Here is a 17,255-nt window from a genome sequence, read left to right as displayed (position 1 = left end):
GAGAAAGAGTGAAAAAGAGAGGGGGAGAGAGCACAAAAGAGAGGGGGAGAGAGCACAAAAGAGTGGGGGGGGAGAAAGCAAGGGGTGGGACCACTGTATTGCAAATGGCCCGTGTGAACAGGCTTTAGGACTAGTCTATAATAAACTACCAATAGCCCTTAAAAGGGCCTTTTGTAGCACATTGCCCTAAAGAAAGCAGCTCTTTTTCTAAACAAAAATACAAAGACCCACTAACATTACAACCCCCCCAAACCCACAAAATAAAAAAACTATCTAAAAAAACATAATCTACCCATTGCCCTGAAAAGAGCATTTGTATGGGCATTGCCCTTAAAAGGGCATTCAGCTCTTTTTCTTGCCCTTAAAAGGGCCTTCAGCTTTTTTAAGAAATGCCCAAACCCTAATCTACAAAAAAAAAAAACACCCCAAAAAAACTTAAAAAATCCTAACACTAACCCCTCTTTAGGTACTCACAGTTGCTGAAGTCCCGCTTAAACGATCTTTATCCCGGCGGCTCCATCTTCATCCAGACGGGTCCATCTTCATCCATCGCGGGACCAGCATCTTCTTCATCCCTGTGGAGGCGAAGCGGTCAATGCTGGAAGGCGGAGGTATATTTTCACCGCCAAATTCGATCAAATAAAAAAATGTTTACTTTTTCACTAACTTTGGGTTTCTCACTGAAATTATTTACAAACAATTTGTGCAATTATGGCACAAATGGTTGTAAATGCTTCTCTGGGATCCCGTTTGTTCAGAAATAGCAGACATATATGGCTTTGGCATTGCTTTTTGGTAATTAGAAAGCCGCTAAATTCCGCTGCGCACCACACTTGTATTATGCCCAGCAGTGATGGGGTTAATTAGGTAGCTTCTAGGGAGCTTGAAGGGTTAATTTTAGCTTTAGTGTAGAGATCAAACTCCCACCGGACACATCCCACCCCCTGCTCCCTCTCAAAAGCTCTCTTCCCTCCCCCACCCCACAATTGTCCCCACCATCTTAAGTACTGGCAGAAAGTCTGCCAGTACTGAAATAAAAGTCTATTTAAAAAAAATATATATATATATATATATATATATATTCTGCTGTGTAGGATCACCCCTTAGCCCCATCCTCCCTGATCCCCCGCAAAGAGCTCTCTAACCCTCCCCCCCCCCCCCCAACTATTGGCCCTCTCTGTGTGTATAAAAGGGTATTGCAGTGATGCCTCAATATCGAGGCATCCCTGCAATACCCTGAGAGCAGCGGGAAGTGATAGCAATCACTTCCAGTGCTAATTTTAACAGAGGACGTACCAGGTACGTCCATTGTCATTAACTGACAGTTTTTGCAGGACATACCTGGTACGTCCTCTATCATTAAGGGGTTAAACATAACTTTTTTTCCCCCATAGACATCAATAGGGTTGCGTTACAGAGCTTTTTCATTCCGTGCTTCAGGTGTTAGGCTTTTTAATAACACGCTCTCCCTATTGATGTCTATTGGTAAAGCGTGCACGAGCACGTCAAAGCAGTGCTTGTATTTCGTGCGGTATGGAGCTCAACGCAACCATATCGCACGCACAAGCTGGCTTTTCTAAAACTCATAATGGCAGCACTATAGAGGGTGAAATAACGCAACTTGTGTTGCATTCGTTAACTACCCTCTATAGCGCAAAACTTGTAATCTAGGTGATAGTTAATGTTGTTGTATTAATTTTGTAGCAACATAATTACTGTATTATTCACTTTTTCTAATTAAATATTTTTAAAAAATAATTAGCACTATGTTTTTAAAACCAGATGTCCCAGTCAAAATTAAAGATAAAATATAAACAATTAAAGAAGCAGCAAAACATCAAGAGACAACAGATATTTTGGCACTATTTTGCTCTGCAACAGAAAAAAATGCAATTGTTTAATCTTACCACTAGATGGAGCAGCATGCTTCTATTTATAAAATATTTTTATTTCTTTTGAGCTCTATGAGTTTCAAGCTTACGTGTACAAAATGTAACATGATCGGTCATTTTAACAGTTGGGAATCACAAGTAAAAATATATTTTTATAATGTTGCTATACTAACAACATATACTAACAACATATAACAACTACAACATATAGGTCTAGATTACAAGTGGAGCACAACTGCCTTAAATTACACAATGGTTAACCTGAGAATCTTATCAACAAGGCCACAATTTTTTAGCGCACTCTATAGCAAAAGAGCAAAATACCAGAAAATTTGTAGCATTTTTGCTATCACTCCATTTAAACAGAAATACTTTTGTTTTAATTTACCTGTCAAAACTATATATATATATATATATATATATATATATATATATATATATATATATATATATATATATATATATATATATATATATATATTTAAGTAGACAACCAAACGTATTGATCTAGGCTAATTTGTGTTATATTTCATGCCACCATTTCCCTGCCAAATGTAATCATATAAAAAGAATTGTTAACTTTTTCACAAACTTTGTGATTCTCAAAGAAATGATTTACATACTGCTTGTGTAATCATGGCACAAATTATTGTAAAAGCTTTTCGGGGATCCCCTTTGTTCAGAAATAGCAGACATACATAACTTTGCCATTGTTTTTTGGTAAATAGAAGGCCGCTAATTGCAGCTGCGCATCACACTCACATCATTACTGGCAGTGAAGGGGTAGCTTGTAATGTTAATTTTAACTGTAGTGTAGAGATTACCCTCCCATCTGACACCTCCCACGCCCAGATCCCCACCCCATCCCTCCCAAATAGCTCTCTTCCCTCCCTCACCCTTCACTGGTCACCACCATCTTAGGTGCTGACATACAGAAATATTATTTTTTATATATATTTTTTTTCTGCAGTGCTGTGCAAATCCTCACAGTTTGCATAGTTTGCATAAGAAATGTCACATGTCAGTTATATTTATACTTTTTACATCTAAAATAAAGGTTTGTTAATGACATTAAATGAGATTTTATCAGTGATTTAAAAGCTATACAACTTCCATTATTGTACACAGTTATTTTTTTATCGCTTGAGCGATAGTCTAATGCGTGTTACTATCTGCATATCTGGTAAAGAGGACGTGTTTATTTCCTTACTTCATAGACTTCTATGGGGATACACAGTAAAAATGTATGTCAGATAATGGTTGAGCGCTAAGCTGATGATAAATCTGCTCAAGTAGGGCAGTTCCTTCTTCAGTTTGTGCTAAAGTATTGAATACTAAATACGCAACTTAAAGGGATACTAAACCCAATTTTTTTTTCTTCCGTGATTCAGATAGAGCATGATACTCCTATTATCAATTTTTTCTTCATTCTCTTGCTATCTTTATTTGAAAAGCAGGGATGCAAAGCTTAGGGGCCGGCCCATATTTGGTTCAGAACTCTGGATAGCACTTGCTTATTGGTGACTACATTTTAGAGCAATTCTTTAAAGATACATGAAACCTACATTTTTTTCCATGATTCAGAAAGAGCAAACAATTTTAAAAACGTTTCCAGTTTACTTCTATGATCAAATTTTTCCTTTTTCTAAAGCCAAATAAGTAGACTTACTGCTGTAAACGGTCTGTAGCACTATAAGGCAGCAGATTTGCAATAGTTTTTACACATGTAAAAGCACTAGATGGCAGTAGTTTTTGCCATTACATCAGCTTGAGGAAACGTACTCAAGCATTTTCTATGATGCACATGAAAGAGTGAGATTTGCACGCAGTGGTGTTGTTTTTGTTTTTTATCTTTTTTCTTGTGTATGAAGAGTGTTAAAAATTAAATTAAATTAAATAGAATTTAAATTTATTTAAACTAATGCTAATATCTAGAAAGTAAAAATACCAATACTTTTTGTATACAGCCTGGGCCGGTGCTCCCACTAGGCAAGCTAGGCAGCCGCCTAGTGCACAATGCTGCCTAGGGCGCAGCCGGTCCAGAAGAGTGAACACCTCAGACTAGTGAACGCAAGTGACGTTTCGTCAGCTTCTGAGAAAAAATACGCACCGCGCATGCGCTCCACGCCTCCCAGTACAAGTCCTAAGAATGTTAGCGTGAGTGCAGTGCTGTGTCAAAAACGTGACTGCTGTTCTTACAAGTCGGTCAGCTCCTGTGCCCCTAAGCCTCCTGTGTCAACTGCCTGCAGCTCATCCCTGGAGCCGATGGACAGCATTGGCTACTGCATAGTGGGACTGAAAGGTCAGTCACAATCACTTATTGTGTTCATGGGGGTGAGAGAGTCATTGTCAAATGAACCTTCTAGGCAAATGTGCTCTTCCCTTTCTGCTCTGGAGACGTAAAAAGTGATGCACACCAAGGTTAAAATGTCAGTGACTTGTAGTTGCTTGTAGTATCATCCCTAATCAGGATAAATGGTTCTGCCTGTGCCGTGATTGTTTGGAACGCAAACATTGTCCCCTAGCAACCCGCACAGTGAATAGGTTACACTTAATGGGGATCGTGTAACTCACCGTCACGCCTTTTTGGGCATATTATTGGTATAATTTGAACTTGTAGGAACAATCTTCTGGTGTAGAGTTTTGGGGGGAATCCGTCTGACATAAATATAGTTTGCCAGGCTACCCAATTAGTAGCCCAATACTGCATTTTTATGCATGAGTGCTTTTAGCTGCTGCTACAGAAGGCTGCCTTCTTCTTTCTCTACCTGCCTTAAATGCAGAATGCTGGGAAAGTGATTAGTTTGAGTTGGAGTATATTATTGGTAATGTTAATGTCCTTTATTGGTAAAGACTCCTTGTAGGGTCACAGTGTGTAGGGGTTTGTATGGGGACTAATTGATGGTAGTTACTTTGGGGGTATTGAAGAGGAGTTCTAATGGAGTTGGGAGCTCTCAGGAGGCTACAAGGTAAAAAAGGTTCATAAACATGAGAAAGCAGACAACTTGATTTATGAAAGAGCCCACAAGTGTACAGGGAGTGCAGAATTATTAGGCAAGTTGTATTTTTGAGGATTAATTTTATTATTGAACAACAACCATGTTCTCAATGAACCCAAAAAACTCATTAATATCAAAGTTGAATAGTTTTGGAAGTAGTTTTTAGTTTGTTTTTAGTTATAGCTATTTTAGGGGGATATCTGTGTGTGTAGGTGACTATTACTGTGCATAATTATTAGGCAACTTAACAAAAAACAAATATATACCCATTTCAATTATTTATTTTTACCAGTGAAACCAATATAACATCTCAACATTCACAAATATACATTTCTGACATTCAAAAACAAAACAAAAACAAATCAGTGACCAATATAGCCACCTTTCTTTGCAAGGACACTCAAAAGCCTGCCATCCATGGATTCTGTCAGTGTTTTGATCTGTTCACCATCAACATTGCGTGCAGCAACAACCACAGCCTCCCAGACACTGTTCAGAAAGGTGTACTGTTTTCCCTACTTGTAAATCTCACATTTGATGATGGACCACAGGTTCTCAATGGGGTTCAGATCAGGTAAACAAGGAGGCCATGTCATTAGATTTTCTTCTTTTATACCCTTTCTTGCCAGCCACGCTGTGGAGTACTTGGACGCGTGTGATGAAGCATTGTCCTGCATGAAAATCATGTTTTTCTTGAAGGATGCAGACTTCTTCCTGTACCACTGCTTGAAGAAGGTGTCTTCCAGAAACTGGCAGTAGGACTGGGAGTTGAGCTTGACTCTATCCTCAACCCGAAAATGCCCCACAAGCTCATCTTTGATGATACCAGCCCAAACCAGTACTCCACCTCCACCTTGCTGGCGTCTGAGTCAGACTGGAGCTCTCTGCCCTTTACCAATCCAGCCACGGGCCCATCCATCTGGCCCATCAAGACTCACTCTCATTTCATCAGTCCATAAAACCTTAGAAAAATCAGTCTTGAGATATTTCTTGGCCCAGTCTTGACGTTTCAGCTTGTGTGTCTTGTTCAGTGGTGGTCGTCTTTCAGCCTTTCTTACCTTGGCCATGTCTCTGAGTATTGCACACCTTGTGCTTTTGGGCACTCCAGTGATGTTGCAGCTCTGAAATATGGCCAAACTGGTGGCAAGTGGCATCTTGGCAGCTGCACGCTTGACTTTTCTCAGTTCATGGGCAGTTGTTTTGCGCCTTGGTTTTTCCACATGCTTCTTGCGACCCTGTTGACTATTTTGAATGAAACGCTTGATTGTTCGATGATCACGCTTCAGAAGCTTTGCAATTTTAAGAGTGCTGCATCCCTCTGCAAGATATCTCACTATTTTTGACTTTTCTGAGCCTGTCAAGTCCTTCTTTTGACCCATTTTGCCAAAGGAAAGGAAGTTGCCTAATAATTATGCACACCTGATATAGGGTGTTGATGTCATTAGAGCACACCCCTTCTCATTACAGAGATGCACATCACCAAATATGCTTAATTGGTAGTAGGCTTTCGAGCCTATACAGCTTGGAGTAAGACAACATGCATAAAGAGGATGATGTGGTCAAAATACTCATTTGCCTAATAATTCTGCACTCCCTGTATAAGAGTGAAACATGTACCCAGTGCTTAAACATTGCTTTTTAATATTTAACCACTGATTTATTGTTTTTATGTGACTGGCACCCCATAGTACACTAGTATGCAATAAAACTTATGTGTACACCTGTGATTGGAAACCAGTGCTCTGTCACACAGAATTAGGGTTAAAGGGACAGTCTAGTCAAAATTAAACTGTCATGATTTAGATAGGGCATGTAATTTTAAACAACTTTCCAATTTATTTTTACCATCAAATGTGCTTTGTTCTCTTGGTTAGTAGGCTCATATGCAAATTTCTAAGCTCTTGTAGGTTGCCTCTTATCTCAGTGCATTTTTACAGTTTTTTTCAGCTAGAGAGCACTAGTTCATGTGTGCCATATAGATAACATTGTGCTCACTCCTACAGAATCAGCACTGATTGGCTAAAAGTAAAGTCCGTCTAAAGAACTGAGATAAGGGGGCAGTCTGCAAAGCCTTAGATACAAGGTAATCACACACAGACTCCAGCTCACCCTACCTGCCTCTCCCTCTCACACACACAGCCTGTCTCTCACACACCTACACACATAGCCCCCAGCTCACCGTAGCTGCCCCTCTTACACAAACAGCCCCCTGTTCACCCTACCTGCCTCTCCCTCTCACACACACAGCCCCTTGCTCACCATACCTGCCCTACACACACACACACATCATCACACATCCCCCAGATCACCCTATCTGCTCCTCTCACACAAATAGTAAGGGCAGTGACAGGAAGCATCCCATTTCATTTAGGGCTATTTTTTAAGTTTATAATCATTGTTATTATTATTATTATTAATAATATGCACTAGAGTGTCCCTTTAAATCATATTTTGTATGTTACTAAAAGCCAAGGAGTTAAAGGGACATGAACCCCAATTTTTTTCTTTCATGATTTAGAAAGAGCAAACAACTATAAACAACTTTCTAATTTACTTCTATTATCTAATTTGCTTCATTCTCTTGATATTCTTTGCTGAAAAGCATATCTAGATATGCTTAGTAGCTGCTGATTGGTAGCTGCACATAGATGCCTCCTGTGATTGGTTCACCGTGTGCATTGCTATTTCTTCATTAAAGTATATCTAAATAATGAAGCAAATTAGGTAATAGAAGTAAATTGGAATGTTGTTTAAAATTGTATTCTCTACCTTAATCATGAAAGAAAATGTTTGGGTATAGTGTCCCTTTAAGGACTGTGTTCTGTGAGTTACCGCCAGTTACCTACCTGCATTAGGGTGGCCAGCAGGTCATGTAATGACACCTAGGTATATTATAGTAACCACTAGCAAATTTACTAGGCAAGTAGCTGGTCTTGCCTAGGGCGCAAAATAGTCTAGCACCGGCCCTGCGATACAGGAACATGTGTCTGCAATCCTAACAAAATAAATTATTTTATTCAGAACAGGAACACGCACTATAAAAAAACATAATGCTTTCTTAAATGCCACTTTTAGGGAGGGAAACAAAGGGAAAAAAAATACTCTTTTCACTTATAACATCTAAATAGACCTCTTTTGTGCATTGGATTCTACCATAATTTAAAATGCAAGGAAGGAGAAAACGCAGCTTTATACAAACTACACTCATGCGCACACACACGCACACACACGCACACACACACACACGTACACACACATACACACACATAAATACACGCACACACACATACACACACGTACACACAAACAAGTACACATACACACACACACATAAACACACACACATACACACGCACGTACACATGCACACACACATATATACACACACGTACACACACATACACACATGCAGACATGCACACACACATACACATAACATAAACACATAGACACACATACACACACACAGGTACATACACACATAAACACACACTCATAACACACACACATAACAAACACCCACACATACACATAACACACACACATAGACACACACACATAACACAAACACACACACACATACATACATACATACACACACACATAACACAAACACACACACATACATACACACACACACATATGCTCACACTATATACAATTAATTTTAAAACTTGTGGTCATTTTCTGTAATTTATTAAATATAAGAATTATTTCATTATATCAATGGGCATTAAAATATCCAAACAAAAGAGAACAAAAGTATAACATTTTCCTAAAATGCCATTTCATAAACTACCAGTTTCACAAATTGCCTGACCAGGAATATGCCCAGATCTATTGAAATAATGGTTACATTACATTTTATAAATTGAATGCAACTGCACAGAGATTGAACATTTGTGCTACTCATTTTTAGTACAGTATATAAGCAGCAGATAATGACAGTGTAAAGTTAATACATTTTTACAAGTGGAATGTAATGACAGTATGGTTATCTATATTTGAAGATAGTCATTGCAAAATAATAGCCTCTAATGTCATTGAGGACATTTTCAACGTGTATTCCAGTTTCCAAATGTTTCATTTATGAATGTGCTGAGAAGTGTATTGCTTCTAGGATAAAAATGGCAATATAAGCGTTATATAACCAATAGCACCATTTTAGGCTATATTTACTACGTTTATAACTTTTTCATCACTCAGCAAAACATTTACAGTTATTTAAACCCTTTTGTTACAAAGATATAATATAAAAAAGAGAGTTTACTTATAAAAATATCCAATTGAAATGTAAATAAATTTTCTTACTGCATGTAATAAAACGTATCATAGGGGCATTATGCTTACTCATTTGAAAAAAAAGAGAAAAACTTAATAACAAAAGCCATAAAGAACAATGTGTTTATTTTTTTCATTCTTGATAGCATCCAATGCTTTTTAAACATCTGACGAGACAAGTGCATCCCAGTTTAATTCATGGCTCTGAAATACAAAAAGAAAGAAGTTAAAAAATACAATTCAGATGTATGATGTCTATGAACTATCAGCAATCAAACACAGAAATATATAAATATGAGTTATTCTATAACAGGGGTTGTCTACTTGAATTGCTTTCTCACTTTCAGGGCCAGTGAATCTATTTTAGAAGCTGTAGTAGACAAAATAAATTGATAACAAATTTACATATCCACAAATAAAGAGGAGTGGTCTCTGGGCCTTGGGCTGGACAACCTGGCTCTATAATATAAGCATACAAAAAAGTCTAGCTTTTAAAGGTAAGAAGTATAGTAGTATACCGAGCATTTATTTTAATGTAAAGTCAAAACTAAACTTATATGGTCTAAATAAAGCACACAGTTTACTTCTATTCTCAAATTTGCTTAATTATTTTGGTATCCATTGTTTCTTAATAAAGTTAGGTAGATTCACAAGAGACATGAACAGAGCATGCACAAGTCTTTAGCGCACTAGGGGGCATATTTATCAAGCTACGTATGGAGCTTGATGTCCCTTGTGTCTGGCGAGCCTGAAGGAAACAGAAGTTATGAAGAAGTTATGAAGCAGCGGTCTAAAGACCGCTGCTCCATAACTTATACGCCTGCTCTGAGGCCGCGGACAGAAATCAACCCGATCGAATACGATCAGTTTGATTGACACCCCCTGTTAGCGGCCTGCAGGGGGCGGCATTGCACCAGCAGTTCACAAGAACCGCTGGTGCAATGATAAATGCCAACAGCGTATGCTGTCTGCATTTATAGATGTGCAGCGATGTGCAGCGGACATGATACGCTACTTCGAATTATGTCTACTCGCACATTGTTAAATATGCCCCTAGGCCAGAACTTTTAGCAACATTGTATGACATTGCTACAAACATTGTTACAAACACTATTATCATAGATTGACAACTACATCTGCATGCTTCTGAGCCTGCCTAGGTTTATTCTTCATCAATGATACCAAGATAATGTAGCAAATTTAATAATAAAAGTACATTAGAAAGTTTTGTTTTGCTTTTTTTAATTGCATGCTCTAAAAGTTTAATTTTGACTTTTCTATCCCTTTAAAAATGCCTCCTCCACGTTTTAATCACAAATCTTAATTTAAAAGTAAAGTAATATTAGGGCACCGTCTTTATAGAAGTTCGCAGATAGCCTCTGCGTTCCACAAATATTACTACTCCTTATATAACATTAGGGAAGAGCCAGGTCAACAGGGAGGCAAACCCCCACAGCCTTGTAGGGCCTCAAAAATCGATACATACCTCCAAGATATTGGGTTACCAACCTTAACCACTGAGGCCTCGGAATACTTAGATTCCCCAATTACAAAAGAAGAGCTGACTCAAGCCATTAAAAACTCTCCGTCGGGAAAAAGCCCTGGTCCGGACGGCTTCACTATTCCCTACTATAAAAAAATTCTCAGATGAGGTCTCCGGCCCTCTCCTTCAACTGTTTAATAGCCTTAGGGACAGCCCACAACTTTCCAAAGTTCTCCTGGAAGCACATATAACTGTAATCCCTAAGCCGGGTAAAAAACCAGAAGCCCCTGAAAATTTTAGACCCATATCCCTAATCAATACGGACATGAAATTGTTAGCTAAGATTTTGGTGAATCGCCTCAATAAATATCTCCCAGAACTTGTTTCCAATGACCAGGTGGGCTTTGTCCCCGGGAGAGAGGCCAGGGACAACACCGCCAAAGTTCTTCAACTAATTTCCCACGCCAGAGTTTCAAAAACCCCAATGGTACTATTCTCAACCGACGCGGAGAAGGCCTTCGACAGGGTCGATTGGCTTTTTCTTCGTCGGGTCATGGAAAAGATGGGATTTAAGGACACCTTTCTAAATACAGTCTTTGCACTTTACTCGAGTCCTAATGCTAGGATCAGAGTGAACGGGACGCTATCTTAGTATTTCCCCATTAGTAACGGCACTAGACAGGGATGCCCCCTATCCCCACTATTATTTGCCCTGTCGATAGAGGCCCTGGCCCAGAAGGTTAGGCAGAATCAAAATATTACAGGTTTACAGATTGAAAACGCTGAATACAAACAGGCCTTATATGCCGACGACGTACTATACACCATCACAAACACAGACACGTCTCTCCCTGAGCTTCTTAACGAGTTGAAGGCATATGGTGACATATCCAATGTCCTTCTCAATCTCGGCAAATCGGAACTCCTACATATTAACACATGCCCCAAGATTATTCAATCCCTACAAAAAAAATATAATATCAAAGTCGCCAAAGAAAAGCTAAAATATCTAGGAATATACCTCACCCCTGACCCCTCTGATCTCTTCAAACATAACTATGGGAACATAACTATGGGAACCGTAAACACAACATAGCAGCAGATCTTTCTTCCTGGGTCAACAACCCACTCTCATGGCTGGGAAGTAGGAGTCATTAAAATGAATATCCTTCCCAGGATTCTTTATATCTTTCAGACAGTCCCTATCGCCCTTCCGCCCGGTTACTTAGACCAGCTCCAAAGAATAATAGAACAATATGTATGGGCCAAGGTCAGGCCCCGACTCCTCAGACGCACTATGTACCTGCCTAGAGATAGGGGAGGGTTAGGCCTCCCTGACTTAAAAGCATACAGATCCGCGGTTATCCTTCAGAGGATCATTGAGTGGTCACATAATATAGAGCAGAAGGCATGGATACAGGTAGACAGAAAAATCCTTAAATTAAACAACTTGGGCACCCTGGCCTGGACTACCCCCCTTAAAAGACCAAAAGCCATCCGAGGCTACCATTTACTGGCAGAGACTCTCCGAGTGTGGGATGGTACTCTGGCCACTACAACACATATTTCCACAAGATATTCCCCCCTCACACCGGTTATAGAGAACCCTGACCTCCCCTTCCATAAATTGGGCTCTCGCAGGGCTAAACCATACAGCCTGAGGGAGGGATCGATGCGAGGCATAACAGAAAGCGGGTCCATACTGCCATGGGACAGATTGAAAGATACCCACACAGATATATTTAACTCTTGGCTACATTATAACCAGCTTATACACTTTATAAAGACCCATAGAAACAAACAAGACATGGGCAGGGACCTATCACCTTTTGAGGCTCTTTGCCTTACAGCACACGCCCCCAAACACCTGATTTCATCGATATACAAAATTTTGCTCGTCCCAGGGGTGGACACACTCCCCACCTATACAAGCCAATGGCATAGGGATTTGAACTCAGAATTTTAATGTAAGGCTTGGATCAAGGCCTTGGGCCTAGTTAGAAGGTCCTCGGTATCAGCGTATATCCAAGAGTCCCATATCAAGCTCCTTTGCAGATGGTATCTCACCCCGATGAGACTGCACAAAATTTTTCCAGCTCTCAACCCCACCTGTTAGAAGAGCTGTGGAGCAGACGGGTCTTTGCTCCACATTTGGTGGCATTGCCCAAATCTTGCGAACTTCTGGCCGGGAGTTTAGGGGAAATTTCCGCAATCCTTAACATTAATGTTCCCTACTCCCCAGAAACACTCTTATTCCTGAACCTGCCTAAGACACAAATTGTGGCGCACTTAGCGCTTCTGCTGATAATGATCACGGGGGCCAAGTTATTGATTCCCAGAAAATGGAAAACGCAGATTACCCCTACCATTGAGGAGTGGCATGCTCAGATCGACGCTACTCTTCTCATGGAAAGATTCCACTACCTGAAAACACACAACCTAGAGACGTATGAGATGATACTGGCCTTATGGCACAAAACAATCTAGAACCCCCCCCCCATCAATAAATCTCCTGGCCCCTCCCTCCCCCTTTTTTTCTCTCTCTTTTCTTCTCTCTTCCTCTCTCCCTTCTTTTCTTCCTCCTTCCTCTCCTTTAACTCCATTTCCCCCTCTCTCTCCCTTTTGATTACGCCTTTGCACTACCATATATCAAACGCAGATTGTTGTCAAATTCTGAGCTTGCAATATAGAAAACTTGAAGATTAAATAAAATTAAAAATTGGACATTTTAATTTTCGTCCTCAGAAGAATCCTGATGGACGAAATCAATAGTTATAGGTGTGAAATATAATTTGGTTAAGATGAATATTGCTTGGTTTGTCAACTACTCTAGAATGTAACCATATTGTTTCTTCTTCTTTGCTCACTAAATTGTTTATTCACATCAATAAAGCTTTTGAAAAAAAATAGAAAAGAAAAAAAAATGTAAAGTAAAATCATTGCTATAGTTTGAATAGTTTGGAAAACTTTAAAAAAAACTGAGGCAATTTCTCAAAGGACATCATGAAAGGACTGAATGGGAATATGTGTTTCAAATTAAGCTGAAGTAAGGATCAGACCCACTCATGTGCTAATAGACGGAAAGACAATATTCCCAAATTAGGAACCTGTCCACCCATCTTTACAGCAAGCTGGCAGCAGATGCTGTTTGTCCACTGCCCACAGGTAATATACTAAATCTGTAGGGACAGCAAACGCATTAAACAAACTACACCTTTTTTAAGCTATTAAAGGGGAATTGTACAATAGATTTTTCTTTGCATAAATGTTTTGTAGATGATCCATTTATATAGCCCATCTGGATGTGTTTTTGTAACAATGTATAGTTTTGCTTATTTTTAAATAACATTGTGTTAATTTTCAGACTCTTAACCAAGCCTCAAAGTTTTAGATGTAAACTGATGTATACAAACTTCAGACTGCTTCTGTTTGTATAATAGGTCTTTTCATATGCAGGGGAGAGGGGAGGTTTTGCTATCAGCCCCTTGGTGTCCCAGGCTAATCTTATCAACAGAGCTAAACTGGGAGCTTCTAGGTAAGTTTTTAAAAGGTTTTATACAGGATTTTTAGATTAATATCTGTGCATATTATTCTTTATAGTGGTGTCTATTTCATGCAGTTAAATGAAAATTGGTGTATACTGTCCCTTTAAACATTGTTCATTCTCAGTGTCACTTTTTCAAATACAAAAAAATGAGTCTTCTTTAGGATATCCAGACCAAATAGATATCCATACCAAAAGCAGCTAAATAGTGATGGGGTTTCAGTCTATAAATGTTTATATTTTATGGCCATTTGGGTGTACTCTGCATTGCTGCCTTGTACTCATCATAAATCAACATCTATCACCTTAGTTTTCAGTAAGAAGATTTTATGGCAGCCACACTGTGTACAAATATTCTCTCACATTGCTCAATATCACCAATGCAAAATATTCTCCCACATTGCTCCATATCACCAATTACAAAAATAAATTAAAAGACCAGCGCAAAATGACCTACAAACAAACAAAAATTGAAAAAAATACAATTAAAAAACTTAAATTTTTGTGCATAAAAAAATGCTAAAGCTTATAGGTATAAAAAGAGGGATACAATATATATATATATATATATATATATATATATATATATATATATTGTCTCAAATGGACACAATTTCAATTAAAAATGTTTTAATTAAAAATATTCTCTTTTCACACACACACAAGTCGTCTAAGTGGAAAGACAAAATCGGACATAAGTAAGCAGGTATATCGGCGTAGTCTCCCCGGCTCTCAAATGACCCTTATGGAACCCTCCTGCACCTGTCACCACAGACGCCGCCCAGGAACACAGCTTGGCCACCGTTGGAGAGAAATCAGAGGAGAAAGTGAGCGCCAAAACGATGCAGCACCTGAACAGATAACAAGACTACGGAAAGTCCTTTGATTCAAAAGTCAGGTAATAAAAACAAACATCTGTATGAACACTTAGCAACGTGTTTCAAATCTTTGTCAAGCTCAGTTAGCAAGTCCACAGTCCCGGCTTCTTACACCCAATTTCTTAAAGGGGCAGCCTTTATTAAATTCATATTTTGTTATATTCTGTTCTGTTTATGCAATATTATCCGGATCTTCAATATGTATACACAAATAACAATTAAATAATTTAAACATTTCAAACAATACAAAAATAAAAATAAAAATGTGCAAAAATGAGCACATTAAAAGAAACTTCATAAAAAAAATGTTTTGTTAAAAAGCATCCTTTGGATTCAACACCCTTATATTAGAGTATTCAAAATTCATTCAAATTCATTATATGTGTGAAAATAGCAAATAAATATTATTAGAGAGCAAAAATGTTAGAGAATAAAAAAGGTTTAATATAAGCTTTAGTATAAACACAATATATATATATATATATATATATATACGCACATAAATTTTTTTTTTACTTTATACATATATATTAGTATTAAATCATACATACCCCTAAGTCAAAATCCAAATTTAACCCATTTGGGTATAAGGTCTTTAAATCAAATATCCACTTGGCTTCTAATTTCAGCAGTTCCTTCCTAACATCACTCCCCCTCCAATTAGGTTTAATCTTATCTATAATAGTATATTTAAAATGAGTCAAATTCCCTCTTTTACAATCCTTAAAATGTTTAGGTACTGGTAGGTCTTGATTTCTAATTTTATCCATATTCTCCACTGAATTTATATGTTCTCTTATTCTATCTCTAGCGCGGCATTCCGATTCCCCAATATACTGGACCCCACGCGAGCATTCAATTAAATATACTATATTAGAATTTGTACATCTAAATGTACCATTTATCTTATATTCTTTCCCTGTCTTGTATGAAACAAATGTCTTTCTTTTTCTTGCATGCTGGCAGGCTTTAAATTTTAAGCAAGGATAGAAACCTTTTATATCATTTCCTTTCAAATCTATATTTATTACATTCTTAGAGGTAGCTTTACTTCTCATATCTGTTGGGGCCAACATATTTTTTAAATTATTATTCTTCTTATATACAAATTGTGGACGTGGAGGTAAAAAAGGACCTAAGACTTAATCTGATTCTAAGATTGACCAGTGTTTACGTATAATCTTCTCAATCTTATGTGTTTCACTATTAAATTTAGTGCTAAAAGGGATAAATATAGTAGTGTTATCTTGTTTTCTCACTTCTTTTTCGGGTTTACTAATTAACAAATCATCTCTGTCCGTCTCCAAAGCTTCCTTTATGGATTGGTCAATTAAACTTGTGCTATAGGCCCTTTCTAGGAATTTTCTCTCTAAAATTTTGGACTGTATTAGAAAATCATCTTCCTTTTGACAAGTTTTTTCTAATTCTTTTAAACTGGTTCTTGGGAATATTATTTTTCCATGTATCATGATGGCAACTTGTGGCATGGATATAGCTGTTAGCATTGACCTCCTTAAAGTTAGTTTTACTACTGAAATAACCATCTTCTATACTAATCTCCAGATCTAAAAACACAATCTTATCTTCACTTATCTCATATGTAAAATTCAAATTCTTTTTATTTATGTTCATCCTAGAAAAAAAAACATTCCAAATCCTCCCGAGACCCCTTCCAAACAATAACTATATCATCAATATACCATTTAAAAAGGACCAGATTTTACGCACTCTAGAGAAACAACACCAAGAAGCACCCGCCGACCTCTCCCTTTCCGACCTCCTGAGGCAACACAGAAATGACTTAAATAGACTACTCTACAAGGAAGCCCAAACTAGAGCGATATATCTCAAAAAGACATCCCTGGCTAGGTCTAACAAAGATAGGCCCCTCTCTAGCTAGAGTTCTTAAGGAGCGTAGGCTAAGCACGCATATTCATAAGATAGTGAACAACGCGGGGAACAGTTTAGTAAGCAGCCCCTCGATAGTTGAGGAGTTTAAAAACTTCTATAGCAGTCTCTATAACCTACAAACCCCCCCAGCAACTGCAACGCCTTCAGCCACAGAACAGTACATACTAGATGCCTCTCTTCCCAGCATTCCTAAAGAACTATCAGAACTTCTAGATAGCCCCATTACACCTCAGGAAGTAACAACAGCCATAAATTCCCTCCCTTTAC

At 38.2% G+C, this 17,255-nt stretch overlaps 1 protein-coding gene across 1 annotated transcript in view; it reads right to left on the bottom strand.

Moving 5' to 3' along the window:
• Nucleotides 1-8,571: 8,571 nt before the first annotated feature.
• The window catches only part of LOC128659591 (anion exchange transporter-like), a 34,559-nt gene continuing 25,875 nt past the window's right edge, over nucleotides 8,572-17,255 (bottom strand). Inside the window, exon 5 of the mRNA XM_053713178.1 lies at nucleotides 8,572-9,376. Coding sequence (XP_053569153.1) covers nucleotides 9,332-9,376 — 45 coding nt within the window. The 3' untranslated portion in view covers nucleotides 8,572-9,331. The remainder of the gene's footprint in view (nucleotides 9,377-17,255) is intronic.

This window comes from Bombina bombina, chromosome 5 (assembly GCF_027579735.1).
Source record: "Bombina bombina isolate aBomBom1 chromosome 5, aBomBom1.pri, whole genome shotgun sequence".
NCBI classification, from domain to species: domain Eukaryota; kingdom Metazoa; phylum Chordata; class Amphibia; order Anura; family Bombinatoridae; genus Bombina; species Bombina bombina.
Note: the sequence above shows the minus strand (reverse complement) of the source record. Positions and strands in the feature narration are given on the sequence as shown.